The following is a 27,563-nucleotide window of genomic DNA, read 5'->3' on the forward strand; positions in this document are numbered from 1 at the left end:
TTGCCCATATCTATATAATGAATGAATTGTTATTGCCAAACACATATTTGGGACTGGTGTGCAAATGCCTAGAAAGTATGTGATCACTATTTTTCTTGTAATTCTGTCTGTCTATATCAATGTCGTCTGGGGATCCTATGCTAAGATATTGGTTGATACCTCTGCTTTCTACACTTCATAATTCTTGAACACTAATAATTGTAAATGAACTTCCCAAAAATAGTAATGATGCCAGTGGAGGCTCTTCCACACTAGGGCTGGTGTAGCACAGCTCTGCCAAGAAGAATGCCAGGCATTAACTACCCACCCCCCCAAAACCCATCAAATCCACACACTCCATTGTTAGCAAACCTCTATTAATCTCAGAAAGCTACAATTGTTAAACCATTCTGTGTAGCTCTGGGGTGAATAGGGGTCTCCCTAATATCTCTTAGCGCCCTTAACAAACTACAGCTGTCATGCTGCTTTACAGGGAAGTCATGACTGTGATATGATACTGCTTTAAAGGTATAGTGCAGATGGGCCCTTAGTTGTGTCCTAAGTATTCATAAACCTGGTCCTTAAGCGTCCATTGTTTCTTTGCATGGAAGAAGAGAATGGGGAGAAAACCTGAACAGGTGAGTCCATGCACCATTCCTGCATGACTTAACTAGCAGTCCAGGCAGGTCCAATGGGCATCAACTGCCATTGAATGATGCTGAGAATAGGAACTTAAATTGTATTAATAGCCTAGCTATCAAGGGGAAATGTGCAATCCCCCCAAAATTGGGAATTTCTTATTGAGATCCATAGCCCCACTCAAAATTACCAGGGGACTACATATCCAACTATATATTGTAAATCTGTTGATGCTGCTTAACTTCCACTTCACATATTGTTCATATATATTTCAGGTGAAATTCAATCAATAAGGAATTGCATGCTTAGAACATCACACTTCTGAAAATGCAATGGTGTCTACATGAGTGTAGGCAGGATTTTTGTTGGGGCAGAACCAAGCTATCTGACATGATTGGTCAGTTAGTTAAGTATTTTTTTTATTTACTTGATTAGGGGAGGGCAGCTGCCCCCCACCCCTTAATCTACCCACGGCACCTGCTTTGTGTATTGTTTTGTGTCACAAATGGATCATTACTTGTACATCTGGCATTCTCACATTCATTTAGAAAAAAACATAGCTGAAACACGTGCATTTGCACATTGACCCTGGACTGAAGAGATTCATAAATTCTTCCAGTAATATGTCTCTTTGTGGTTATTGGGTGGCCATGTGGTTTTTATACTAGGACAAACAGAAAATATAAAATATTGATGTGGGAAAATGCTGTGTATAAGTCTATATGTTTTGAAAGAAATATATATATTCTGCGGCTATAAAGGTTTGGGGCTTGTACTGTTGCAGTGTTGCAGGCCTGTGGCAGTAGATCTTGGTTGCAAGGTTCTGTGGGGTGGGAAGAACGAAACAATCACTTTGGGAATTTACTTGGTGGGGCCTGGATCAGGTAAATTCTCTGTGATCTGGGTGGCAGCAGAATCTGACTGAATGGAAGTTCCAGTCAGTTGGGAGTTAACTGTCAATACGGGAAAGAGTTGAATTTAGTCAGTTGAGTTGAAGGGGAGAAAGAGAGTTGATGAGGACGGGGTGACGAATAGACACAAGAAAAACTGAGGCCTTGGTATTTATATCCATTTTGAATTATTTTTTCCCTTTGTGGCGAAGATCAAGGGAAGGGAGCTGGTGACTGAGTTGATAAGAGATGCTGACCTATGTAAAAAGTCTTACCAGGCAGGTTTTTTAAAGCTGAACAAACTGTCCAAGCAAGCCAGAAATACAACCAGAGGAGACTTGGGATAGAGAGGCAGATTGTATCCAGTAGCAGGACTAGGATACTGGAGGTATTTGGCTAGGGTGGGAGGTATAAAGAATATCACCTGAGGTAAAAGCTGCTTAGAGGCTGCTGTCTATTGAGTCCACAGAAATTGTCAACTAGTGCCTTTGAGGTCCCTAATATAAGTGTCAGTACTGTATCCTGTTGCATACACAGTATCCTTTTAATAAACCAACGATCTTAATTTCAAGTTCATTCTGTCTATAGTGTTGATGCCCATCTCACACCTAAGTTTTATATACATGCCATTAGGAGGTTTTGAAAGCATTCTGAGGGAAACTGGTGGCAGCAGAAAATTAAATAAGCATAGGTACCTAAACCTGTGTTTATAGAAAGTGCTGCTGAGGGAACTGGATATTCTGGATGGGATATTTTACTGTTGAGTGTAGTACTGTATTTCCCCCCCCCCTTAAGAGTCCTTAAATCATAAACCACTTCGAAATGTGACTAGGACCGGTGTACAAGCCAAAATTGGGGTGGGGGGAGTGAAGAGGTTTTAACATTATTGCACATCTTATACATGCAATTCTGGAATATGTACAGATCTGCACACTTGACAACTATCAGTATTTTGACATTGTGAACTATTATTACTTAAATTATTCTATTATTTGTAGTGATTCAATTTTTTCTGTATATGGACACTGCAGTTCCAATATTCTGTTGTACAAGTCATCAGTTGTGGATTTTTTTAAAGTTTACTTGTTTTTTTATATTTCATATTTGTTTTAATTATTTATTTTGTGTTGTTGTTGTTGTTGTTGTTATTATTTCCTTCCCTTCCCCAGCAAACAAATTGGTGACAAGAATAGAGTGGATCCGGAAAACACATCTCCAGTGCCAAAGAGGTGCTTTTATGAAGTTTATTCATTTCATTTAAAAAATATATTGCATCAAGAAGCTACTGAAAAAGGATTGTTGTACATGCTAACATGAGGCATTTTATAATGCTCGTTATGGTACTTAAATAGTAAAGGACTTACACATACAAAGAGATGTTAGAGAAGCATATAAGGAAGTATAAGAAAAGGAACAGTTCAGATGCAAAATTGACTCATGGTCTCTGCCTTCTACTGAAGCTCCTTCCGATGATTCATTTCCTGTAGTCTTTATTCTTATAAAGCAGAACAAGTGAGATAAAAGGCAGCTTGATGTTTTCAAGCTAAATATAAAATGCACAACAAAGAGAATTTTTAAAAAGCTAATACATTTTGGCACTCTAAGAAATCAACACAGTGGCTGGAGAATGCCAGAAATCCATTTTTTCTTTGGTGTTTTGCTTTTCCTGAATCTCTCTGTTTCCTGCTACTTTTATGAGTCAAATACTTTGCCAGACATTGGAAATCCACACTTTATTGAGGAATGTGTCAGAGGGCATAACAAATTCCGATCCAGCGTGAATCCACCAGCTACCAACATGAAACGGATGGTAAGGGAATTTTCACTCTAGCTATGGAAAATGTAAACATTGCTTTATGTGTCTTGAAGATTTAAAATTACTTACTGGCAGGTGTTTTTAATTAAGGTATTGGATGCTACAGGTGTGTGCATAGCCCTGTGTTATCACATTTCCTAATGAAATGTAAGTTGTATTTTACTAGCCATGGCCTCTAAAGTTCTTTCAAATGCATTTCGGCATGTTTTTTGTTTTTAACTGAAAGGGGTTTCTGATGCACTTACCATATTTCCTTTACTTGATTCCTATAAGCCAAATAGCACCAATGCTGCTTTCATAGCATTATCTGATGCAAACTATCGGAATTAAGGGGCTCAACCTAGGTAGCAAAGTCCAAATGAATACACTGGTGCCTTGCAAAACTGGTGCCTTTTTCATGATAATGTTTGGATTGATTTGGGAGCTTGGAAAGCACACAGCACCACTAACTATGGGTAAATCCAGCCAGGATAAGAATTCAATACCTTTATGAGGAACAGCTATGCATCAGAACAAAAAGTCATTGCTTTTGAGTTTTAAAGAACTCTTCCACCACCATTATTATTATTATTATTATTATTATTATTATTATTATTATTATTATTAAAGCTTATTGTTTGCCTTTTGTTGCCAATGCAACCCAAAGCAATGTACAAAAATAAATTCTTTAGAGAAAGGATTATGAGGGGATGATACTGTATGTTGTCGATAATGGAGAGAGGCTTGTCTTCATGCTTACAGTTTTAAGATAGTGATTCAAAACTTTGCAATGTGCCCCTTAGATGCAACTGCAGATGGCTCTAAGGCATATTGAGATAACTGTTGAAAATTATAAAACATGCAATTATTTGGATTGCTCTTTAATATCAGGGCAGTGTAGGGTGGCTAACCCTTTCCTTCCAAAAAAAATATTTTAAAAATCCCCCAGCAGCTGTAAGCTATGGGAGAGAATTTGTTCATTTGTCTGATATCTTACCCACCCTTCCCCATAAGATATTGGATGACTTCCAGCTTCCATGTCCATTGCCAACACAACTCCCCCACTCCTGCCTGCCCCACATAATCAACTCTCCAATATCTCACTCAGTTAGCACCTGATGAGAGCAAGTAATCATTAAGCAGCTAGCAGGTGCTCACTGCTTCCTAGATTGGCCTTAATTTCAGTGTTGCTACTCCCTAGCTTGCAGAAGAGAGTGTGGGCTGAAGTATGGATGCATAAAGCCTAAACTAAATTAGAACAGCATGTAGCACTCTTTATCATTTTTATTTCTAAGGTAAAGAATTTGTTTTAAATGAATATATAGTTCCTGTTTCAGGAAGCTTTTAATGTTTGATGTTTCATTGTGTTCTATTATATTTTGTTGAAGCTGCCCAGAGTGGCTGGGGAAACCCAGTTAGATGGGTGGGGTACAAGAAAGTTTGTGTTGGTGTTAGTTCACACTGTTGAATGAAAATGGCTAACTGTAGGTAAACTATTTTGACTTTCTGCTGAGAGTTGTGGAGATACAGTAATAAGGCAGGAGGACTGCAGATAGTTTGACTGGCTGTTTAACTGCCAGTTAAATTCTTTCAAAACAAGGATAGGTTTGGGAGAAAAGTTTCTGTCTTAATATACAGGCACAGTAGATTCAAAACTGGTGGGTTCTAATTGGTCATTCAGTGTATATTCTTCCTCAACCCATTCCAGGGGTGGCCAACTTCCAAGAGACTGAGATCTACTCACAGAGTTAAAAACTGACAGTGATCAACCCCCTTTTGGAGGGTTCAGGTCAAAGTTGTTGAGCTTTTTCTTACGAAGGAGAGCCCTGTTTTTTTGGGTTCACGTAGAAGTTGTTGTGCTTTAGGAAGGAGGAAAGTGACATTGAACTTTTTTAAAGGAAGGAAAGCCCTGTTTTTGGTGGTTCAGGTCATTTTAGGGGTGCAGGGCAAAGGTGTTGAGGGTTTTTTTAGGGGAGCCAAAGTTTTTTAGCTTCTTTGGGGGGGAGCCACTGATCTACCGGTGATCTACCACAGATGTCCAGTGATCTACCGGTAGATCATGATCTACCTGTTGGACATGCCTGCATTTGACCATAGTTACAACCTGATTTGCGGGGATGTGCTGAAATTTGAAATGATTGGCTGGAAAAAGAAAGGGTTGTTTAGACTTCAGTCATGCTTAGTCAGAGGAAACATGAAGAAGAAGACAGAATATCAGTTGCAGGAATAACTAGAAGCTGGAGGCAGGCAGAGGGCACTGGTGCTTAGAGGTTTGGGAAGTCTAAAGAAAATCCAATAGAAGAAATCCCTGCAGACTTCCTCAGATCCAACCATTTAAGAGCATACGTCCCAAGAGGCAGCCTTCAAGAGAGTTCTATAGACGAGTCAGTCAGATGCTGAATGTCTGAGGAAGCAGAGAGTGCTGGACCAGGATGAAGACTGCATCAGAAGTCCTAAGAAAAACCTAGAGGACTCTAGAGCTGGAGGCAAGGGCGTACCCACCATGGGGCAAGTTAGGGCAGCTGCCCTACTCTAGAAGCCAGCTGCCCCCCCCAAGCTAAAAAGAAAGAAGAAATCTCAATGCAAAAAGCAGGGGGCGCGGCCCCAGCCAGAAAGAAACAGACCAGCCCTCCCCCCTTTCCATAACCCATCGCACTTTCTCCTCTCCCCCTCCCACTATCGAGCTGCAAAAGCGGTGGGGTGTAAATGTAAGAGACGGAGGGATCCTCGCTTGTTCTCCCCACCCCACCCCGACCACCTCCACCAAGAAGTCACTTCTTTGTAGTTTTCTCCCCTGCAGCAGGAGAAACAGACACTCCCCCAATTCAAAATACAGCCAGTCAGCAGCAGCAAACGCACACACACACACACGTGCGCGCGCGCGCACACACACACACACTGCAGGCTCCTTCAACCCTTCCAAGATCCTCCCTCCCCCCACTTTCTCCCCGGATCGAGGCACTCACACTCACTTTTCTGGCTGGGTGCCTTGATGTCTATGCAGAGCAGCTGCAGGGGCAGCTCAGCCAGGGACAGTGGCTGCGGAGCCAGCCCAGGAGTCACAGTGGGGAGCCGGGTGGGAAGCAGAGGAGGAGGAGGCTGAGCCATCTGCGCTCGGGGCAGAAACAGCGCACCCGGGGGATGGGGCGAGCTGCCCAGAGGGGCGACCAGTGCCGTGGGCAGGAGGGGACAATTGCCCCCCCTAGAAGCAAAAGGCTAAGGGGCGCAGCATGGCAGCCCCAGGCTCCGGCTCCCAGCGCAAAGCTCCAGAGGCGCGAGGGGAGCATAAGTGGAGGAGCGCTAAGCGGGAGCGGGGAGTGTAAGTGGAGGAGACAGCCACAGGCTCGCGTTCCCCGCGCACCTCTGGAGCTTCGCGAGGGAGCTTGGGGCCGCCTCCTCGGAAGACCTGGGAGGCGCGGAGGAGGCAGCCCCAGGCTTGCGTTCCCTGCGCGCCTCTGGAGCTTCACGCCGGGAACAAGAGCCTGGGGCTGCCTCCTCAGAAGAGCTGGGAGGACGCAGGCCACGTAGCCCCGCCCACATTCCCACTGTGGCCCCTCCCCTCCCGCCCCTTGCCCCCGCCCCTTGCCCCCCCCTAATTTTGATCCTGGGTACGCCCCTGGCTGGAGGGCTGCAAGTAAGGAGGTGCTGGGCTTTGGGAAGGAAATATGAGGGCTCTGAGTCCTAGAGTCCTCCCACCTCCTTCCCAAAGCCTAGTTAGCGCTTTCCCAGCTTTGGGAAGGAGGTGGTAGGACCCTGCCAGAGACTTGTACTTCCTTTCCCAAAGCCTGGCGCCCCACTTTGCCGACTTTGAGAAGGCAGTGCAGGGGCTGATAGGTGTCACTGCAACAATGTAGTGTGTGGCCCACAGGTTCCGTGTTGAAGTACTATTGTGGCCCACTTGGTATGAAAATGTGGACCATCCTGCTCTATAGGGAAGAGGTGGTGGACCTGAGTGAAGAGTGCAAGTCCTCAGTGCCTAGCTGGAGTGTTACCTGGGTAAGCATGGTTTAGGGCAGGCATCCTCAAACTGCGACCCTCCAGATGTTTTGGCCTACAACTCCCATGATCCCTAGCTAAGAGGACCAGTGGTCAGGGATGATGGGAATTGTAGTCCAAAACATCTGGAGGGCCGAAGTTTGGGGATGTCTGGTTTAGGGGAATTGGCTATAGAGCTGAAGAGGGATGGAACTGAATCTCCCATCTTCCTTTTGAAACACAACAATAGCCTTATAGTGTAACAATTCTAACTAAAAAAAAAAAGTAGCAAAGTGAACTTCAACATATAGTAACCATACAAGTTAATATCATCTGTTTATAACAGCAATTATTTAAGATTAAAGTGAAAATGAAGTAAATTATATTTTAAGTTGATACTGTGCTATTCTGTCCTACACTTATAGCTGCTGGTAGGTAAACTTAGGGCATACGGTAAATTGGTACATGGATATATGGTGGCAACAGTAAAAGGGTTAGAAAAATAAGTAAAAAATTATAGTTTAAGAAAATAAAATCTAAAGGTGCAAGGTACCTTTACATAACAAGTAGTGGAGGAGTTTGCGAACTCCACCGATACATTCAAGTTAACACAGAAGACTTAATTTGACAAAAGACTTAATTTGACAGTTATTGCTATGCTTGGGGGGAGGGGGGGCTAAATTTGTAAGAGCCCTAATTCTTCTAAACTTTTAAAAATTATATTGTAAACGAAATAATCTGTCTTTTCTGTAGAGCTGGGACCACAAACTAGCAGAGATTGCCAAAGGCTGGGCAAAGAAGTGCCGATTTCAACATAATCCTGACATCAAAGTACCAGGGAAGGTACACCCCAACTTCACAACAGCTGGAGAAAATATTTGGACTGGCTCCCTTCATATTTTTAATGTGACTTCAGCCCTCACTGATTGGTACAATGAAGTCAGGCATTACAACTATGATACCACATACTGCAGTGATGTATGTGGACATTACACTCAGGTAAGCCAATGCTTACATCAGGCATCCCCAAACTTCGGCCCTCCAGATGTTTTGGACTACAGTTCCCATCTTCCCCGACCACTGGTCCTGTTAGCTAAGGATCATGGGAGTTGTAGGCCAAAACATCTGGAGGGCCGCAGTTTGGGGATGCCTGGTTTACATCTTGACAGCTGATGTAGTATGCTTTCTAACATGTGCTGTGAGTCAGAAAATCTCTGCTTCAGATTTTACCCTAATCAGTAAGCATAACAGTATCCCACAGATGCAGATACGAGTAGAAACCTACTAACAGATGTTTTAAATTGTTAATGTATTTTTAAATAGCTGTAATTTGTCCTGGAACCTTGTGAAGGGTAAGTAAGAAACTGAATTGATGATGATGATAACAGGGTAATTCGAAAGATAACTCACATCATATATGTGAAGCATTGAACATTCTGAAGCTCAGTATAAGTGCTCCATGTGTTATATTTTTCCATCTAAATCTCAAGGTTTTTCCACTGAAATACCAATAGTGTTATGATGTGGTACCTCTACTTACGAATTTAATGCGTTCCGAACGCACATTCGTAAGTCGAAAAAAATTGTAAGTCGAATCCAATAGGAATGCATTGGGAGAAAAAATTCGTAAGTAGAAGCAACCCTATCTAAAAATTCGTAAGTAGAAAAAATCCTATGTGAACCGCATCGAAGATGGCGGATGGAGCTCCGTTCGTAAGTAGAAACATTCGTAAGTAGAGTTATTCGTAAGTAGAGGTACCACTGTATTTTCTGGACAGAGGGAAAGCAGCATTGAAATCTTAGTTGTACACACTTAATGGCAGAGAACGAAGTAGCAGTCTAGTTTACAGTTCCGACTCTGAAAGGGGGAGGGAGCCCTCAATATCCCTTAATCTGCTTTGCTTTGAAAAACAAAGCAGCTGGGTAAGTTAGCTGTTACTCTAGATCAGATGTTTTCAACCTTTCTGAGTCCATGGCTCCCTTGACCACCTACATTCTTTCTGTGGCACCCCTGTGGGGCTCAGGAACCCAGTTATGTCACCCCTTACCTGCAGAGCTGGCAGCCTCTCACCCTTTTGGGGGGGGGACATGCTCCCTTTTGAACAGCCTCCTCTCCTCTCCTTCACAGTCCTACGGGCAGCTGCAGCTGCTGCCCCTGGTCTCTGAACTGCCCTCCCCCTCCCTCAAAGAGAGAGATGCCTCCTCCCACTGCCCACAGATTGGGACTTCATGTCCATTCCCAACAGGAAGAGCTGGCGGCAGGGGCGTAGCAAATTGCCATGCACCCAGGGGCGTGGCGTCACTACGTAACGACGCATGCGTATTACATAGCACCGGATCCAGCGCGTGCACAGTCAGCATGGGGGCACCGTGACGTCACTGACTCCGTGCTGACTGCACATGCGCTAGATCTGGCGCTTGCGCAGTACGATCGGGGTGTCGCTGGCCTGCAGCGGCTCCACAGAGCACCACTCACGCACGGCGGCCCGTTAAGGGGTGCCGCGAGAGAGCGGCACCCCGTAAGGGCCGCCAAGTGTGTGCGGAACACTGGAGGGAGCCGCCACACGCCAGCGGCACCCCAGACTGTGCATTTGCGGGCGGAGGCAAGGGGCGGGCCAGGAAGGCTGAGTGTCTGTCACCCCCACACCCCCGGGCGTCACTCACGGAGGACTGCCCCCCGAGTTGGCGGACTGGTTGGCTTGGCTCCCTTGCCCGCTTGCTTTCTTACTTACTCCAAGGCCGCCTCAGCTCCTGGCAACCAGCATTCGAGATACCATTCGCCTGGGGAGCTTATGGCCAGGGCTGCTGCAACAAACAGCTGTGCAAGCCTTTGGGAGGCAGAGTCAAGAAGTATCAGAGAGGGGAGGGAAGGACAAAGGCTAGTGTTGCCTGCGGCACCACTGACCAGCAGTCAAGGCACCCCAGGGTTCCATGGCACACTGCTCTAGATAAATCTCAAGATCTGACTTTATTTTTTCTCTATACAGGGAAGATGGCAAGCTTTCATTGTATTAGGTAACTAATCTCTATATATCCAAAATTTCTAATCAGACAAATGGATCTGGTAGATTTGGCGATAAGTGAAATATATATTGATCAATCCTGAATTAATCTTGGTAATTAATATGGCTCTCACCAAGAATGTAAGGAATTGCAGGAATAAATCATCCCTTCCCCATTGTGCAACAGTGGCAGTCTGCTAAATTATGGGTTAACCTAAGTAGCTTCTTGGGCCTGAATTTAGTAGTCTAGCACTGTGGTGCAATTTATCTTTAGCTAAAAGTTGCTCATCTAGCCCTAAACCTGACCACTACAACTTGGAGTATATTTCTCCCTCTGGAAGGATGGTTGGGGTAATGCAGGTTATCACATCCCCAGATCTTGTCTTTACTTCTCCTTCCAGAATACTTTAAAGATCTTATGGGTTCTGTCCCCTTTATAGCTTAAATTACCTGGAGCAGTGATTAGTTAGATTGATTTGCCTGTGGTCCTAATGAACCTCCTCCTGATTCCTTTAGCTTCAAACTGACCAGAGCCCATAAACACCTATATTATTCTAGAATAGCAATAGCATAAGCTGCTAGGATAACAAGCCAGTTACCCACTTCCCTCCCATCTGATACCTAAGGTGTACATGTTATTAATTGAGACAATATATTCACGTGTATTCGGATGGGAGAAAGGTCATGTTTCTCTCAAGAGCAGAGGTCATTTATTACCGGTATTACGGTAGTAGAAGCACAGCCTGTCTGAAGAAACACCGAGCATTTTTGAGCTCTGGTAGAATGGCACATGCACTTATATTAAGGAGTATGCTGATGTTACATGGATAGTTCTTACTGTCACTGGTTAAGTCATCCTGCTTGTAAAGGAAACTCTTTATCTCTTAATCCCTTTTCACTACCATTAAAACTTCAAACCACAGGTTTTCTATTGGTTCTACGCACCCACATCCATCTCTCTCTCTCTCTCTCTCTCTCTCTCTCTCTCTCTCTCTCTCTCTCTCTGTGTGTGTGTGTGTGTGTGTGTGTGTGTGTGTATGCATTTCTACCCTACCTATAGGAGTTCAAGGGGACATACTCTCCATTTTACCCTCACAACAACCCTACGAGGAAGGTTAGGCAGAGAGATGATGCCTGGCCCAAGGTCACCTAGGAAGTTTATGGCTGAGTTGGAATTTGAACTCTGGTCTCCAAGCTCCCAACCTGAATGTAACCACTGTGCCACAGAGGCAACTCCAACAGTCCATATAGTAGATGTAAATGTAGCAGAGATTTAGTTTTAGCTACTGTAAATCTTAATTAATACTAAATAATCATCACAATCTACCCATTTAATTTCAGGTGGTTTGGGCCGCAACCTACAAAGTTGGTTGTGCCGTTCTCTACTGTCGTCAGATAACAGGCTTTACTATATCGAATGCTGCACATTTCATTTGTAACTATGGGCCTAGGTAAGTGTCAAAGAATGATTAGCGCGTCGGTTGAGAAGCACAGTTGGACGTTAGAGAAGCTTAATGGGATTAGGCAGAGGAGAGGCGGTTGGTTGTTCTGTTCATTAAAGGCTAATGGTCCGGATAGGAAAAAGGAAAATCAAGTATGGTAGGATAGTTGACAGAATTGTTTATTATTATTATTATTATTATTATTATTATTATTATTATTAAATTCAGATTGTGCTTCTCTTGCTTTCTTATTTAAAATCATGATTTGTCCTGCTGAAGAATTTTAAGAAAAATATATCTAATCCCATGTGTTAGCTTTGATATGCAGAGTTTAGCAAACAGCGGGAGAATAATGTGGTGGCAGCTGTTTATTTTGGTTAAGGCTGCAGGGAGTCTGGACCCAGTGATCTTGAGCGCTCAGGGCATGGTAGGCAACTGCTGCAGCATTACAGGGAGCTTTTTGATTTATTCATGCAAGAAGTTTTCTTGTGTAGGAAATACTCTTGCATCTTCTAGAATCAAGACGCTGGCAACTATGTTTGGGTTAAGGCTAGTAAGTCCTTTCTGATCATGGTAAGAATTAAAGTTCAGCTTCAGGATCAACAGCATATCCAGCAATAGACCTTGTCTTTTTAAAAATATATTTATTGATTTTATAAAACTGAAAAAACATATAAAACACAGAAATACAAAAATACAAAGAATCACATAAAACACAAAAATACAGAAAGAAAAAACAAACCATATTTATCATTCATATGTTCTGACATTGTTGACTTCCTCATGTCCCTCCTAACTGTGTTTCAATGTATATCATCTTTAGTAATTTCTATATCATACTCATCTTACTTCCTTAACAAACATTTCAATTCTTATTTAACACTTATAATACCTCTACAAATCCTCCTCTACAACCTCCATGTACTTCCAAATCTTATATTAAACATTTCCAATATTGCTATTATTTCTTAAATTTATTTTGAATTTATTCCAATCTTCTTCCACCGACTCTTCCCTCTGGTCACGAAGTCTCCCGGTCAGTTCAGCCAGTTCCATAAATTCAATCATCTTCATCTGCCATTCATCCACTGTAGGTAGATCTTCACTCTTCCAATTCTTAGCCAATAAAATTCTCACTGCTGTTGTGGCATACAGAAAAATCATAGTATCTTTTTAAGGTATTTCCTCTCTAACTATCCCAAGTAAAAAACCTTCTGGTTTCTTAACAAAGGTGTTTTTCAACACTTTTTTCATTTCATTATAAATCTTTTCCCAGAAGTTCTTTACTTGGGGGCAAATCCACCACATATGGTAAAAGGTTCCTTCTGCTTTCTTGCATTTCTAACATTTGTTATCATGTTTATGATAAATCTTGGCTAGTTTTACCGGTGTGAGATACCATCTATACATCATTTTCATCATATTTTCTCTTAAAGCATTACACGTGGTCAACTTTATATTCTTCTTCCACAACCTTTCCCAATCCTCCATCATAATGTTATGACCCACGTCTTTTGCCCAATCAATCATTACAGATTTCACTTGTTCATCTTTAGTATGCCATTCCAGCAGTAAATTATACATCTTTGAAAGATTCTTTGTTTTAGACTCTAACAATTCCATCTTCAATTTAGACATTTTTGCTTGAAAACCTATTTTTATCCATTTTAAACATTTCATTTATTTGATGATATTGTAACCAATCACTTATACAATTCTTCAACTGTTCATATGTTTTTAACTTGAAATGATCTCCTTCATCCACCAATATGTCTTTATACCTTAACCACTTGGTTTCCAAGCAATAGACTTTGTCTGGTGAATGTAGACATAGTCTTCATTACACATATACACTGATTTCATCCATAATAATTTAATAATTTATTATTTATACCCAGCCCATCTGGATGGGTTTCCTCAGTCACTCTGGGTGGCTTCCAGCATATATAAAAGCGTAATAAAAGGTCAAACATTTAAAAAAATTCCTGATACAGGGCTGCCTTCAGATGTCTTCTAAAAGTTGGGAGGGTGTCCCACAGGGAAGGTGCTACTGCCGAGAAGAGTAGGCTACTGTAAAGCTCTCTACACAGGGCTACTTTTAAATACTATGTTAATTGAAGAGACCATTACCAGGGTGTTGGAGGAGCAAAGCCGCATTTAACACAAAAATCACTTGCATTACCAGTTTCTATCCAGGCTGAATGTAAAGTGAATATGTTAACCCCCCATGTTGTTGTTGTTTAGTCGTTTAGTCGTGTCCGACTCTTCGTGACCCCATGGACCATAGCACGCCAGGCACTCCTGTCTTGCACTGCCTCCTGCAGTTTGGTCAAACTCATGTTCGTAGCTTCAAGAACACTGTCCAACCATCTTGTCCTCTGACGTCCCCTTCTCCTAGTGCCCTCAATCTTTCCCAACATCAGGGTCTTATCCAAGGATTCTTCTCTTCTCATGAGGTGGCCAAAGTATTGGAGCCTCAGCTTCACGATCTGTCCTTCCAATGAGCACTCAGGGCTGATTTCCTTAAGAATGGATAGGTTTGATCTTCTTGCAGTCCATGGGACTCTCAAGAGTCTCCTCCAGCACCATAATTCAAAAGCATCAATTCTTTGGCGATCAGCCTTCTTTATGGTCCAGCTCTCACTTCCATACATCACTACTGGGAAAACCATAGCTTTAACTATACGGATCTTTGTCGGCAAGGTGATGTCTCTGCTTTTTAAGATGCTATCTAGGTTTGTCATTGCTTTTCTCCCAAGAAGCAGGCGTCTTTTAATTTCGTGACTACTGTCACCATCTGCAGTGATCAAGGAGCCCAAGAAAGTAAAATCTCTCACTGCCTCCATTTCTTCCCCTTCTATTTGCCAGGAGGTGATGGGACCAGTGGCCATGATCTTGGTTTTTTTGATGTTGAGCTTCAGACCATATTTTGCGCTCTCCTCTTTCACCCTCATTAAAAGGTTCTTTAATTCCTCCTCACTTTCTGCCATCAAGGTTGTGTCATCTGCATAGAGCTCTGAATTGTCCAAGATCAGGTTATCTTAAGAACCGATGCTGCACATATGAACCATTCTAAGCCTGCTCTCTGGTCCATCATAAAATAGTTACTGAACCCTGGGTGGGGAATATAGTTTTCAATGCTAATGCAGGTTGGCGGAATAGCTGGGGACAGAAAGTTCTAGGAGAGGAAGGGTCCATGGAAGTTGGTCCTAGGCAGGATGATGGAGGCCTCACTGTCTCTACCTTTGGTTGTTTAGTCATATAGCTGTGTCTGACTCTTCGTGACCCCATGGACCAGAGCACGCCAGGCACTCCTGTCTTCCACTGCCTCCCGCAGTTTGGTCAGACTCATGATTTAGCTTCGAGAACACTGCCCAACCATCTTGTCCTCTGTTGTCCCCTTCTACTTGTGCCTTGTGTCTCTATCATACTTACCGGTAGGAATAGGGTGAGGAAGGGAGGCAGGGAACCCCTGAAGACTGGGGTTCAAGACTCTCACAAACTATTTACCATTGTAAGCAGTGGCCTGGTTCAGTATGTTATAAATACCAGAGCTTTTGTGTAATATTGCCCTGTTTAGGGAAGCTTTGAATATGTAATGCTGTATTGTTTTAATATTTGATTGGGAGCCGCCCAGAGTGGCTAGGGAGACTCAGCCAGATGGGCGGGGTATAAATAATAATAATAATAATAATAATAATAATAATTATTATTATTATTATTATTATTATTATTACCATCATCACTCTCTGGCATTCCTTAAACCAGTAATGGGGGAAACCCATGCTCTTCCTGATGTTGTTGGACTACAACTTCCAACAGTGGCTATACTGGCTGGGGCTGTCGGGAGCAGAAATAACACCTGGAGGGCCACAGCTTCCCCATTCCTACCTTAAACAATAAGAAAAGGTATGCATTCATTAAACATGGGAGGTTTGCAGTAAACACATTCTAGTGTATTGGTATAAAAACAACTCGTATTGTTTAGATGCCTATGAACATTACGTTCAGGCAATGTAGGTAAGATTCTGATAACATGTGCTTTGGTTTGAGAGTTCATTATAGACAAATATTTCCCCAAAACATCTTTATTAAAACAAGTTGACATGGAAACAAATGTATTCCATTGTACATTAAGAACATTAATATTTATTTAGCTTGCCAATTCCCAGTCTCCAAGTTTCGGCAAATGCAAATACATAAACAAAAGGGGAAAATATAACTCAACAGAAAATCATTAAATGTTAAAGTTTCTCCTTTTGTTTCCTTAGCATCGTACAGTGATGCCCCTACCTGGTCTCAAATCTCCAAATATATGGTTCCCATCTTACATTGGAGGAGGGGGTTTAAATTCCCAGTTAATCATTGGAATGGCTAGACCAGTATCAGCACTATCAATATAAAACAATTCCTTTCAACTATTGCATGGCAAATGTATCACCTCTCAGTTTATATTAATTTTCAAAATTGTATCAGTTAGATGTGTAGAAGAAAGGGATCATGATACATCAGTGCCTTGGGGAGTAGTTGGAATCTCATTTGCCACTTTCTGCAGTTGTCCAATAGAAAACAGCAATAATCCAAACTGCGGTTTAACCCATCATTAAACTCAGGCACATAGTTGGGAAATAATACTTGATGAATGCAGTAGGTTCAGTCTTGATTTCGAAAAGGTGGCTGCATCACCAATTTAATACCCTAAAATGTCCCTTCTTATGTCTGGCTGAGAAACTAATTATTCCTACTCATTATTTCTACTTATTAAGAATTTATACAGACAGCAAGCAGTTTGAATGTAACTGGAATAAGAATCTTTAATTCACATTCTGTACCCCCCACCCTTTCCACTAAGTGATCTGACAAAGCTGTTCTTTTACAGTGGCAATTTTCCAACATGGCCATACAAAACAGGAACACCCTGCAGCGAGTGTGACGAAGAACCATGTGTAGACAAACTATGTGGTAAGTGAAAATGAATTGGACTTGCATGGTGAAAGAAGGTCGGCGGTTTGAATCCCTGCGACGGGGTGAGCTCCCGTTGCTTGGTCCCAGCTCCTGCCAACCTAGCAGTTCAAAAGCACATAAAAGTGCAAGTTGATAAATAGGTACCGCTACAGCGGGAAGGTAAACAGTTTCTGTGTGCTGCTCTGGTTCGCCAGAAGCGCCTTAGTCATGCTGGCCACATGACCTGGCAGCTGTACGCCGGCTCCCTCGGCCAATAATGTGAGATGAGCGCCGCAACCCCAGAGTTGGGGGACCTAATGGTCAGGGGTCCCTTTACCTTTACCGTATTGTATTTAGAACTTGCCATGGTAGATTCTTCTCCTAGTTCTAATGTTAAGTCCCATCTCCTCCTGGAAAAATAGGGACATCCTACGTCATACCAATAGCCAGAGATGGCTGTAAATATTCAAGGTCCTGAAGCTGGAAATGTAATGTATGTAGAAGCTCATATGAGAACAGATGACTTGCACTCATTACTGTCTATTGGATCATGTGGAGGTGATACTTTATAAAAAGTTAAGTGTGGAGCAGACAATCGGGACGCATTTTCAGGCTTTTTTTCAGCGGTGGTGCGTCTGTTGTAGAACTCCACCCCTTCACAATGGATCACAAAGAAAATTTCTGGTGAAGTATCTATTTGCTTGGAAGGAAGTATAATCCCAGGGAGTGCTCTTATGTCCATTTTTGTGCCTGTACAATGGTTTTTAATTGCAATTATGTAGTTGGTTGTGTGTGTCTCCCTGCCGCCCGCCACCAATAATTGCTGTAATTGTAGCAACTTTGCAAAATAGTGTTGGAACTGGGTTGTTAGTGTACAGCTTTGTTCATACTGAAGTTTCTCTACGCAGAATGTTCACATGGGGAAAAAGTTCCCCATTATTTTAGGTGAGTTAAACATAGTGAGATCTGGAACCTCTTTGCTAGTTTTCCAGCAGCAGCCAATATCCAGCCAGATACATTCCTCAATGCACCCTGTAGTGAGAAATGTGTTGTTTCTAGAACGTGATTTGTTTTTCACGAACAACATATCTGTAACTCCCAATCCATAAGATCTTGATAACATTTAATCTGGTGTAGCCTAATTTCTGTTTCTGATACCTAGACAGCTGTGAATGCTGACTCCCTTGCAAATTTGATGCATGCTGTAGAATTAGTCAACTAATTAGTTTTCTGCATGTATCTAATATTTTCAGCACACTCCAGGGAGTTTTGACTTTGTAGAGGCATGGAAGAGGGGAGGGGGGTCACAGATTTACAGTGGTACCTTGCAAGATGAACGAGTTGCGCGAGGGAATCGCAAGACAAGGTTTTCTATGGCCGCGCTTTGCAAGACCATAGTGCAGGGGCTGCCACGGCCTGTCTTCCCCTCAGGGAAGCCAGGTGGTGGCAGCCCCGGCAAGCAGCACCCGGAGCCGGGTGTCGCAGTGGGGAGAAGCTGAGAATAAGGATCCTTATTCTCCGCTTCCCCGCCGCCTCGCACACATCAGACGGGGCTTCGGAGAAGGCGCGGGGCTTCTCCGAAGCCCCATCTGATGCTCCCGGGTGTCCACGGTGCGGTGGCGGGGGGAGAAGCGGAGAATAAGGATTCTTATTCTCCACTTCTCCCCCCCCCCCGCCGCCTCACACACAGCCGACATCGGCTCGCGGTTTCCCATAGGAATGCATTGAAACTTAATCAATGCGTTCCTATGGGCTCCGGAAGACTGGCAGCGGCGCTTGCTCTCTTGGCTCGGGGAAGGCAGGCGGCCACAGCCCCAGAGCCGATAGGAACTGCCTGCCTGCCTCCCCCGAGCCAAGAGAGCAAGCGCCGCTGCCAGTCCCCCAGAGCCCATAGGAACGCATTGATTACGTTTCAATGCATTCCTATGGGAAACCGCGACTCGCAAGACGAATTGAGTCCTGGAACGAATCAAATTCGTCTTGCAAGGCACCACTGTATTTCTTAAACAGCAGGCTGCCTATGGTCCTAAAATGAAGACCATGAACTCTGGCTTTTTGCATAGACCCCAATAAGTTTTTATTTTGAGCATTATTTACAAGCCTAATAATCTAGGAAGTTTCAAACTTCAGCTACTCTATGTCTTTTTACTTTTATTTATAGGTAAAGTCCAGGATCAGTCAACTGAAACTAAAGTCCAGAAGGAGTCAACTTGTGACCAGTACTGTATCACCATTCTAATATTGAGACCATCTTTTGCTTTAGGGACTTTAGCAGCAGTCTTCTTTGTGAAGCGACATTATCCCACAATATTTTTTAATGAATAAACTAGCAATGGAAAACTAAATTTCTGAACTGTGTGAGGAAAATATTAAAGAGCTGGTGAATTAAGCAAGTCAACTGGTACATGGGATTAACGATTAAATGTCAAGTCAGAAGTCTGCTTTAGAGCAGGCTAGTCAACAAATCCCATGAACTGTAGTCAGACATCTGCAGGACAGCACACTGGCTATCCTGGCCTGTTTTGTTTTGAAGTTATTTAGATGTTTAAAAATTGACAGCAGTGAAACCCTTTTAGTTCATGGTTCAAAAGTGGTTTATGTCTGTTTCTGGGATGGTTTATTTCTTTACTTACCTGATTTTAATGCATTTATGTGTTCATGTACATCAATAAAGCATATCAGGGAGGAGGCATAAAAATAGTTTATGTAAATTGTTGGTAGGGTCTAAAATGTAAACAGTACTTGGGGAAAATAAAATTTAACATTTTCTCAGAATCTGCCTTCTTTCCCTAAGTCACACATCACAATATCACAAATAAATGCCAGGTACAGGTGTGCAGGCAGCTGGGCATGCAAACAAGTCTTGCTTTGCTATCCTCACAACTACATAGCTGCCAAGTTATCCCTTTTTTACAGGGATTTCCCCTCATGCTGAATAGGCTTCCTCGCGAGAAAAGGGAAAACTTGGCAGCTATGCAACTACTGCATCCCCACCCCAAATTCCTCTGTTACAGAGGGATAAAACAGGATTTGTGATTGCAAATGACCCCACAATATACTGTACAAAATAATATCTCTGGTAATATTGTGTATGCTAAAAACCTTCATACAAAAAACTTACAATGCAAAGAACAAGCTACCAATTTTACTTTCTGCAAACCTTGAAATCACTGGGGGTGGGTTTCCAGGCCATGGAGAAAGTGAGATTTGCAAGTAGTTTGCAGTTTATGAAAACTTCCTCCTGGAAAAAAATGGAGCACTACAACCTTAAGGAAAGATCATTTCTTTTTCTTTGCATCTGCTGCAATTTTTAACTTTACTTCTTCCTCTGGAAGTGCTCCCAACTTCTTCTTCTTTGCCTTTTTAACCTTTTCTTTAATAGCTTGGATATCAATTTTTGTTTCAGCCGAAGCTACATAAAAAAATAAAATATGGGTTATATATTTTTAGGAAAACAAATTGGACCCCCAATGTATAGTCAAAACTTTTACAAACATCCACTGAACCAAGTAACATGACATCAAGTTGTGCTTAGCAAAACCTGTCCTGATTCACATGTCATTTATTAGCTAGAGTGAATTACCATGACCGCGTGAATGTACTGCCTCCCAGAGAAGAGCTTGCACCAACTCCTCAGGCTCTTTTACGGCAGCACAGGATGGCAGTTAAGCAAAGATTTGGGTTTAGTGTCATCAGAACCTGGGATGGTGGTTAAAGGCTCTCTTCCTTAACCACAGGGCTAACCTTGACTACAATGTTGACTCTGTGTGTTGCAGCTGTGAAAAGCAATTTACATTAGCAGTCATTAAGAAAGGGATTAAAAAATACAACTGCCAATACAATGTCATTAAATAAATATATAGTGCAACTGCATCTGAAATATTGTGAACAGTTCTAGTCATCTCACCTCAAAATTATACTGCAGCACTGGAAAAGGTTCAAAAATAGGCAACCAAAATGATCAAGCAGTTTGAAGCAACTCTCCAGAACTACGGCACTACTTGTTACTTGGTGTTATCCTTCATTAATGTTCAAGCCATCAATGACTAGTAGACATAGTGGCTATGTTCTCCCTCCCCTGGTGGTAGCAATACTGTATGCTTCCAAACACAAGCTGCTGGGAATCACAGGTGGGAGATGCATCACTCAGGATGGGCTCATGGCCTTGCAGCAGGCCTGTTTGGCCTTTGTGAGAACAGGATGCTAGATGAAATGAGCCTTTGGTGTGATCCAGCAGGCTGCTTGTGTGTTTAACACATCACTAACCAGAAACATAATTCCTTCACTTTTCTCTTCCTCAGAAGACTTGTTACCATGTCAGCATTGGAGGCCAACATTAATTCATTACTGTACACAGAAAGGCCAAAATATTTTCCTTTCATCATGTCAGTACTGAAAAGAGAACTCAATTATAAAAGGTGTTGGGTTTTTTTTTACAGCAAATAATAATTTGGACCCATCTTACCTTTCTTTGGTTTTACAACTGGTTTTTCCTTGGGTGGAATAAAAGCTTTGTTTCTCTCCTCTTGCCTCCGACTGATTGCTTCTGCTTGTTTTGCCTAAGTTTGAAAAGGTCATACATTTCAGACAGAGCACATACAGTTAACATGCATATTTTAAAACAACTTCAAAAGACAGAGTAGCTGTACCTTTATCTCCTCTACCCTCTTACGCTTCTTTTGACTTTCTTTCAAGAAATATTCACCACTTGCCAATTCCTTATCAATCTGTAAAAATAAAAATTATGATTAGTATGTTCCATACTGAATAATTTTTTTAAAGTATAAAATAATCAGAAGGCATTTTTTAAAAAAATATTCATTAAATCTGTATTCTTTCCTTTCTCCCAAAAGTACGTATTGAAATGAAGCTCCAGCAAATTCTACAAAACTGGCAGTGTTTAACTAAGGTTTTATGTATGAGCACGCAGTACACAAAGGATCATAAATGGATTAAGTACTACCATAACTTACCCTGCAGTTCTGATACCCATATACTATGAATAAACTCCACTTAATGAGACTTATTTCTGAGTGAAGCATTCAGAGTCAAGCAATCAGCAAATTTCTTTTGGATGGCAAATAATTTTATATGAATGGCTCTAAGTTTTGAAACTGGTAGCAAATAAACAGTTTAAGTAAAAACTAAAATGTCTCTATAAATAATACAAAATAGTATTTAGTCACCAACACCAAATAAATATGCAATTGCGGAGTCATTTGTACATATGAGGAAACATTTATTAAACACTACAACTCACTAAACCTATCAAGAGTGACCATGGAAATTTCAGCAGGGGGTTAACATGCAAGCAACCCCTGCTGAAATTTCCCTTTACATGACTATTAATAATGCAGAAGCTCTGTTTTCATTTCTCCACTCCCCACCTTAAGGCCAGCATAATTTTCATCCACACCTAAGTGAAACAAATTAAATTCAAAATGGCCAGCATACATTTGCTATCGTTCTGGTAGGAAATTGTCATCTGCTTTACAGAGCAATCCAAACCCCTGATCCGCCAAACTAGAGGTGGTTTGAGTAAAGCAGAGGAGTTATGTCTGTCTGTGTCAGCAAGAGGCAGCCCTGGTTCCTAAGCTGCTTCAGCTTCCAGCAAACTATAGCAAGGGGCTTCATTTAAACTGGTTTGCTGTGACAACCTAGAGCTGGCACAGTAAACATGTAGACTTTTTCAAGCCCCAGGCTGGCACAAGCAGTAGAGCTCTGGATGCTGTGAAGGCTGCACAGCTCTGTCAAGTGTTAGTACTGCAACACTTTTATACAGATTGTAGATTCTACTCTTCTGACTATTCTTATTTGCCACTGCCTTGAGATTTCCTTTGTTGAGACAGAAAGGCAGGCAAATTCCCTTTTAAATGTATATTTGGATACCTTGACATGCAATCAATTAATTCAAACTCATCAATGTTCTTCAGTAAAATTCAAGAGATATATATAACAGACCTGACTCTCTGGTTGTGGAGGTGGGAAGGGAGTATATTCCTTCTTGACATTTTTCTTCTGTGGTTCTTTCCGTTTGTTTAAATTCTTGTGTTTGAATTTAGGCAAAAAACGTTCCCAGTTCTGCAATCTTAATTCGGGGTCTTTTGACAATTCCCTTTTAATCATCAGAGTCTTCAATTACATTAAAACAACAAATTAGAACATAATATTTGCTCTGCTCCATTTTTAAAAATACAGAGACACAGAGAAAGCGAGGTTATAGTAGATAAATAACAACATAATTTAATTATAGCAGATACTGTAATGTAAGGTATCAAATGGAAGAATGATCAGATTTATAAACTAAGTAATCAAGCCTAATTATGCTATGTTCTTTTCATGTTTTTCAATGTGACCAATGACAAAATAATTTTGTTATAGGAGAATGTTTAAAAGGTAACCAGCACCTCAACTGAAAATTGTTAGACTAAGAAGGAAAGAGTGATACTTACATTTTATGCAATAAAGAAAACTGTACTCACCTTGATGTTGTATATGGGATGAATATTCTTCATTGTATCAAGAACAACTTTCCTAACCTAGATTTTTTTTTGAAAAAAAAGAATGCAAATGGAGTAGTTTTAATGGCTAAACTGCTTAATTTATAAACCACTGTATTTTAAAAGATAATACTAAGAAGCCTATTTCAATAAGCAATGTTTATTTAATAAATCTTATATTTAATTGATCTTTTCAGAACCATTCACTAAGTTTTGGAAGAAGCAGACCGACAAACTGATCCTAGAGTTTCCAGAAAAGCTTGCATGCTATGGACAGTTTAGGCAATAGTTAACATTTTTGGTACTTGTACCCTGAAGCAATACTGCACCCATGTAAGGAAATTTGTGTGTGTGTCTAGCAAAAACTTTGACATCATGTTTTCCACTTGTCCTAGTGCATTTACTAGATGCAAATACTTGGTGCTTAAAGCACTTTTTGTCTAATACAAAAGGACCACAGAACTTAGCTGCATGATAAAAGTTCTATGCCAGCGTATGCCAGCGACTAACAGTGTAATAACAAAGTGAATTCCTTGGACAAAAACTGAACATTTAAATCCTATATAATAATATGCAAGTGTCCCTGCGTCCAGTCCCTGTGTCCCTGTGCCCCACGGACACAGGGATTGGACGAAGAGGCACTTCGGAGAGGGGAGCTTGGTGCCCGCTCGGCCCGGCAGGGAGACGAGCCAGGCTGAGGCGGCGAGGTGGGCAAGAGGACCGTCCCCCCCCCCGGCCGGCCGCTCCCCTTCAATCCCCTCACAGCCGGAGCGGCCGCCTCGAGCTCCGGGCTCCTTCCTCCTTCTCCTCCAGCAGCAGCAGGAGCGCGACACCTCTGGCCGGGACAATGGCGGGACCCCCACCTCCCGGCAGCTCCGGCCGCCCCTCGCGGCTCCTCACGGGCGCGCCTCGCCCTCATGCGGCAGGCAACCAAAGGGCGGAAAGGAGGCGACGGTGGGTGGATCCCGGGGCCGGCGAGCCTACTCCCTGTAGGCCGGGCCAGGCCTGGCCGAGGAGGCGGCGCCGCGGCCCTGGCTTCTCATATAGCCGAGCGCCGGGGTTGCGATCCGGTCTTGCCGCTGCCGCGACATGCGCTCTAGCACCCGTTATTTCAACAGGCTTCAAGATACTAGTAAGGTATAATTACCAGGGTTTTTTTTGGGGGGGGGGATTAACTGCATGGAATTTCTAGAACATTATTTCCTGTGGAAAAGAGATCTTACCTCTTTTAAGCCATTAAAAGGTCCAAGAGCTGAAACGGTATTCCCCTGAACCATGATGTAGCAGTTTGTTAGCAATTCCAGGGCCTATGTCAGGAAAAAATATGGGAAATATTTCAGGACTCAAATCATGTAAGCAGCTTTCTTAACAAACACTAAGGCTTCAGTCTTAAATTCACTCACAGGAAGTAAACCACACTGCACAGACTGTGACTTATTTCTAAGTAAACATACATAGGATTGATCTGTAAGTATGTAAGACCAACCTTGAGAGTAGATCCATTGGGACCAATAAGTCTTTGTCTTCTTTTTATAAATCTTTCTCTGTTTCTGACCAAGGACCCAATTTTAATAATGTCACATGCAACGTCATCTTCAAGGATACGTACAGCCTAAATGGAACAGCAGAGACAGTTAAACAGACACAAATATGGGCAGAAACTTATTTAATATTACTTCACTCTGAGAAACTATTCTGCAAAATGATTCTACATCCAAGTTAGACTGCCACTTCCACTGAATGACTATTCTAATAAATCCAGGATATTAATTCACAGATTTGTGGGTTTTCCCCCCTGACAAAATTCACTGACAATTTAATAGAAATGTAGCAATGGCAGACCACAATTATTTTATCACTGAACAAACCTGCTCAAATGGAACACTTCTTGCTAAAAGCTTTATTAAGTCTCTGGCTCTGATGATTATATATGGGTCAAAGGTCTTCTTTGTTGTGCTGACAGTCATGCTTCCCTCTATTAAGTCTAAAGCTGCGTTGATGTGCTGTAAGACAAAGATGGAAGTAACAGGCTATATAGAAACTTTACTGTTTAACAGGCTCAGGGTTTTAAATTGAAAAACAAATTTTACAATCAGAATATATATTGAATACCAAACGAACAAAAAGGAAGTTATTTTGATAATTTTCATGAGTGTGACATAGGAATTGTAAAGAAACATTTTTAAATTAACAGGACTTTCAGGACTGGTATCATGCTCCAGTAGGGAGATCATTCTTGGTCTTGTTACTGCTGTTCCTCCTTGCTTTTGCAGCTTATTTACAGTACCTACCCTCTCTGAGTGAACCAAGAGAGGAGCAAAGAAGAGCAGTAATCTGCACATGGCTTATTCTTTCCCTCTGAAAAGAGGTCAGAATGGGCCCAGAGAGGCAGCCAAATGAACTTGCAACAATGAGGAGGAAGTGGACACATGGAGAAAAAATCCCATTGAGAACATATTGGCCAAAGGACCCTCCAAACAAAATGTGGAATCAGCATTAAAGATTCCCGGTAATTATTCCTGCTAACTGCAAAAATATCCATTAACATCACATAGATCTCATGTTACTTCAAACATCTGCTACTGAGAAACATGTGATTTATTTCCAATGGATCTTGCAGGCTGCTCCCACTTCTAAACAGTAGATAGATGCTCACAGAGTAATGTAAAATGCTGTGAAAACAGTCATTTATTCTTTTAAGTAACTGGAGCCCCTGTGCCCGTTTCCATTCATGGAAGCAGAGATAAGAACACAACCTGGGCCATCAGCAATCTAGACTCTTAAGTGGAAAGTTAACAGGCTCCATTTAAGTATAGAAAATATTCTTACATGTTCCGTCAAAGTTTTCTGCACCAGTGGCCAGCATTCTTTCAGATAAGCTTCTCTGTATTTTGGGAAAAGAGTGGCAAAGCTGCTTTCTTCCAGGAGACCTCTAGGATTATCTTCCCTTGCAAATGCTGGCTCTTTCCACCCATCAGGAACAGTGAGAAGTTCAGAATCGTCCACTGCTAGCAATAAAGAAACATATTCGTTTTCCCTAAATGAAAAAGTGGGGAGGGACTAATGCAGGAGAGACCAAGGAAGGTGCCACAACTACTACTCCAGATGTTTTTTTTGAAATCTGAAGTGAGAAAAACACGCAAACCTTCGGGAAGCAGTACAGCAGCTGTAAAATAAATAAACCAGGCTACAAAAATGCCCTGCAATATTCCAAATTGCAACCTTAAAGAAACATACACAACTTGGCTTCTGGGAAATCATTTCCACGCGGAACATTACCATTACAAGCTAGTTCACCCATCTCGGCCTTGACTTAGTCCTCCACCGACTGGGCACCACCTTTCTGCGTGCCAGAAAAGCTCACGCCACCAGAAAATAGTGCAATCTCTTTATGTTTCCCAAGAAGCATAGATCAGATGTCAAAGAAATAAACAACTATCTGACGTTTAGAAAACATCTGAAGGCAGCCTTGTTTAGGGAAGTTTTTAATGACTGTTTTAATGCAGGCATCCCCCAACTCGGCCCTCCAGCTGTTTTGAGACTACAACTCCCATCATACCTAGCTAACAGGACCAGTGGTCAGGGATGATGGGAATTGTAGTCCCAAAACATCTGGAGGGCCAAGTCTGGTGATGCCTGTTTTAATGTATTTTTAATCTTTTGTTGGAAAACCAGCCCAGACAGATGGGCGGGGTATAAAAATAAATCAAATTATTATTATTATTATTATTATTATTGAAAAACAAAAGCAAGAAGTGGCCAATTTTGAAATACTCCTTCCTAACCCTTCTTCCCTCTCCCCCAAAGGAAACAAGACACACAAAAAGTAGCCAAGGCATGCCAAGGACCAAGGCGAGTTTCACGGGGGTCTACAGAATACGAAGCGACCCAAACCTCGAAAAAGCACCGCACGTGGCGGGAGGAACCCGCGTGAAACACCTACGCGTGGAGGGGGGGGAAAATATGACGTCACCTTTGCTCGCTTTCTTGGCTTTGGGAGTCCGCCCCGCCGCGGCTCCCTCCTCACTCTCAGCCTCCTTGAGGGTCGCCATGGTGCCCCTCTCTCCACCCGGCAAACGCTGCACCTGGGCGACCCGGAAGCGCAGCGTGAAAGTGAAAGAGCGCGATGCCTCCTGGGAGCCGCTATCTTCCCTCTAGGATTTGTCATGTAGAGATAGGAAAATATAGAATAGGCTGAAAGCTTAACGGAAGCGGAAAGTCGCCACAGGTTTCCTAGGACTATCATGCCGTTGCGCTTACTGGTTCCATAGCCAGGCTGCTGTTGTTTTAATAAAAGCACCTTACTCTGCGTTGGAAGTGGAAACCTTTTCTATTTTTAGGCCCTTAAAGATTGGGATGGGTCGCGCCTCTTGTTCTTCCCACTTCTATGGCGTCTT

The 27,563-nt window shown here is 42.3% G+C and overlaps 2 protein-coding genes across 4 annotated transcripts; one reads left to right on the plus strand and one right to left on the minus strand.

Moving 5' to 3' along the window:
* Positions 1–3,049: 3,049 nt before the first annotated feature.
* LOC118091338 (glioma pathogenesis-related protein 1-like) lies at positions 3,050–19,441 on the plus strand. Its single transcript, XM_035128218.3, has 5 exons — positions 3,050–3,318; positions 8,032–8,277; positions 11,622–11,731; positions 16,602–16,684; positions 18,828–19,441. The coding sequence occupies exons 1-5, from the start codon at positions 3,136–3,138 to the stop codon at positions 18,989–18,991; spliced, it is 786 nt and encodes a 261-aa protein (XP_034984109.2). The 5' UTR covers positions 3,050–3,135; the 3' UTR covers positions 18,992–19,441.
* On the minus strand, positions 19,352–27,270 carry KRR1 (KRR1 small subunit processome component). 3 transcript variants are annotated; one of them, XM_088676841.1, is made up of 10 exons: positions 27,140–27,270; positions 25,996–26,171; positions 25,035–25,169; positions 24,653–24,778; positions 24,390–24,473; positions 23,149–23,205; positions 22,628–22,798; positions 21,316–21,393; positions 21,132–21,225; positions 19,352–20,078 (listed from the first exon to the last, which is right to left on the minus strand). In XM_088676841.1, exons 1-10 carry the CDS (start codon positions 27,216–27,218, stop codon positions 19,945–19,947), a joined length of 1,134 nt encoding a protein of 377 aa, XP_088532967.1. In that variant the 5' UTR covers positions 27,219–27,270; the 3' UTR covers positions 19,352–19,944. The 3 variants fall into 3 exon arrangements, with proteins under 3 accessions (XP_088532967.1, XP_034984108.2, XP_088532966.1); XM_035128217.3 differs by having other exon boundaries at positions 25,996–26,174; XM_088676840.1 differs by having other exon boundaries at positions 25,996–26,203; positions 27,061–27,270.
* Positions 27,271–27,563: the final 293 nt, after the last annotated feature.

This window comes from Zootoca vivipara, chromosome 9 (assembly GCF_965207765.1).
Source record: "Zootoca vivipara chromosome 9, rZooViv2.hap1.1, whole genome shotgun sequence".
Classification (NCBI taxonomy): Eukaryota; Metazoa; Chordata; class Lepidosauria; order Squamata; family Lacertidae; genus Zootoca; species Zootoca vivipara.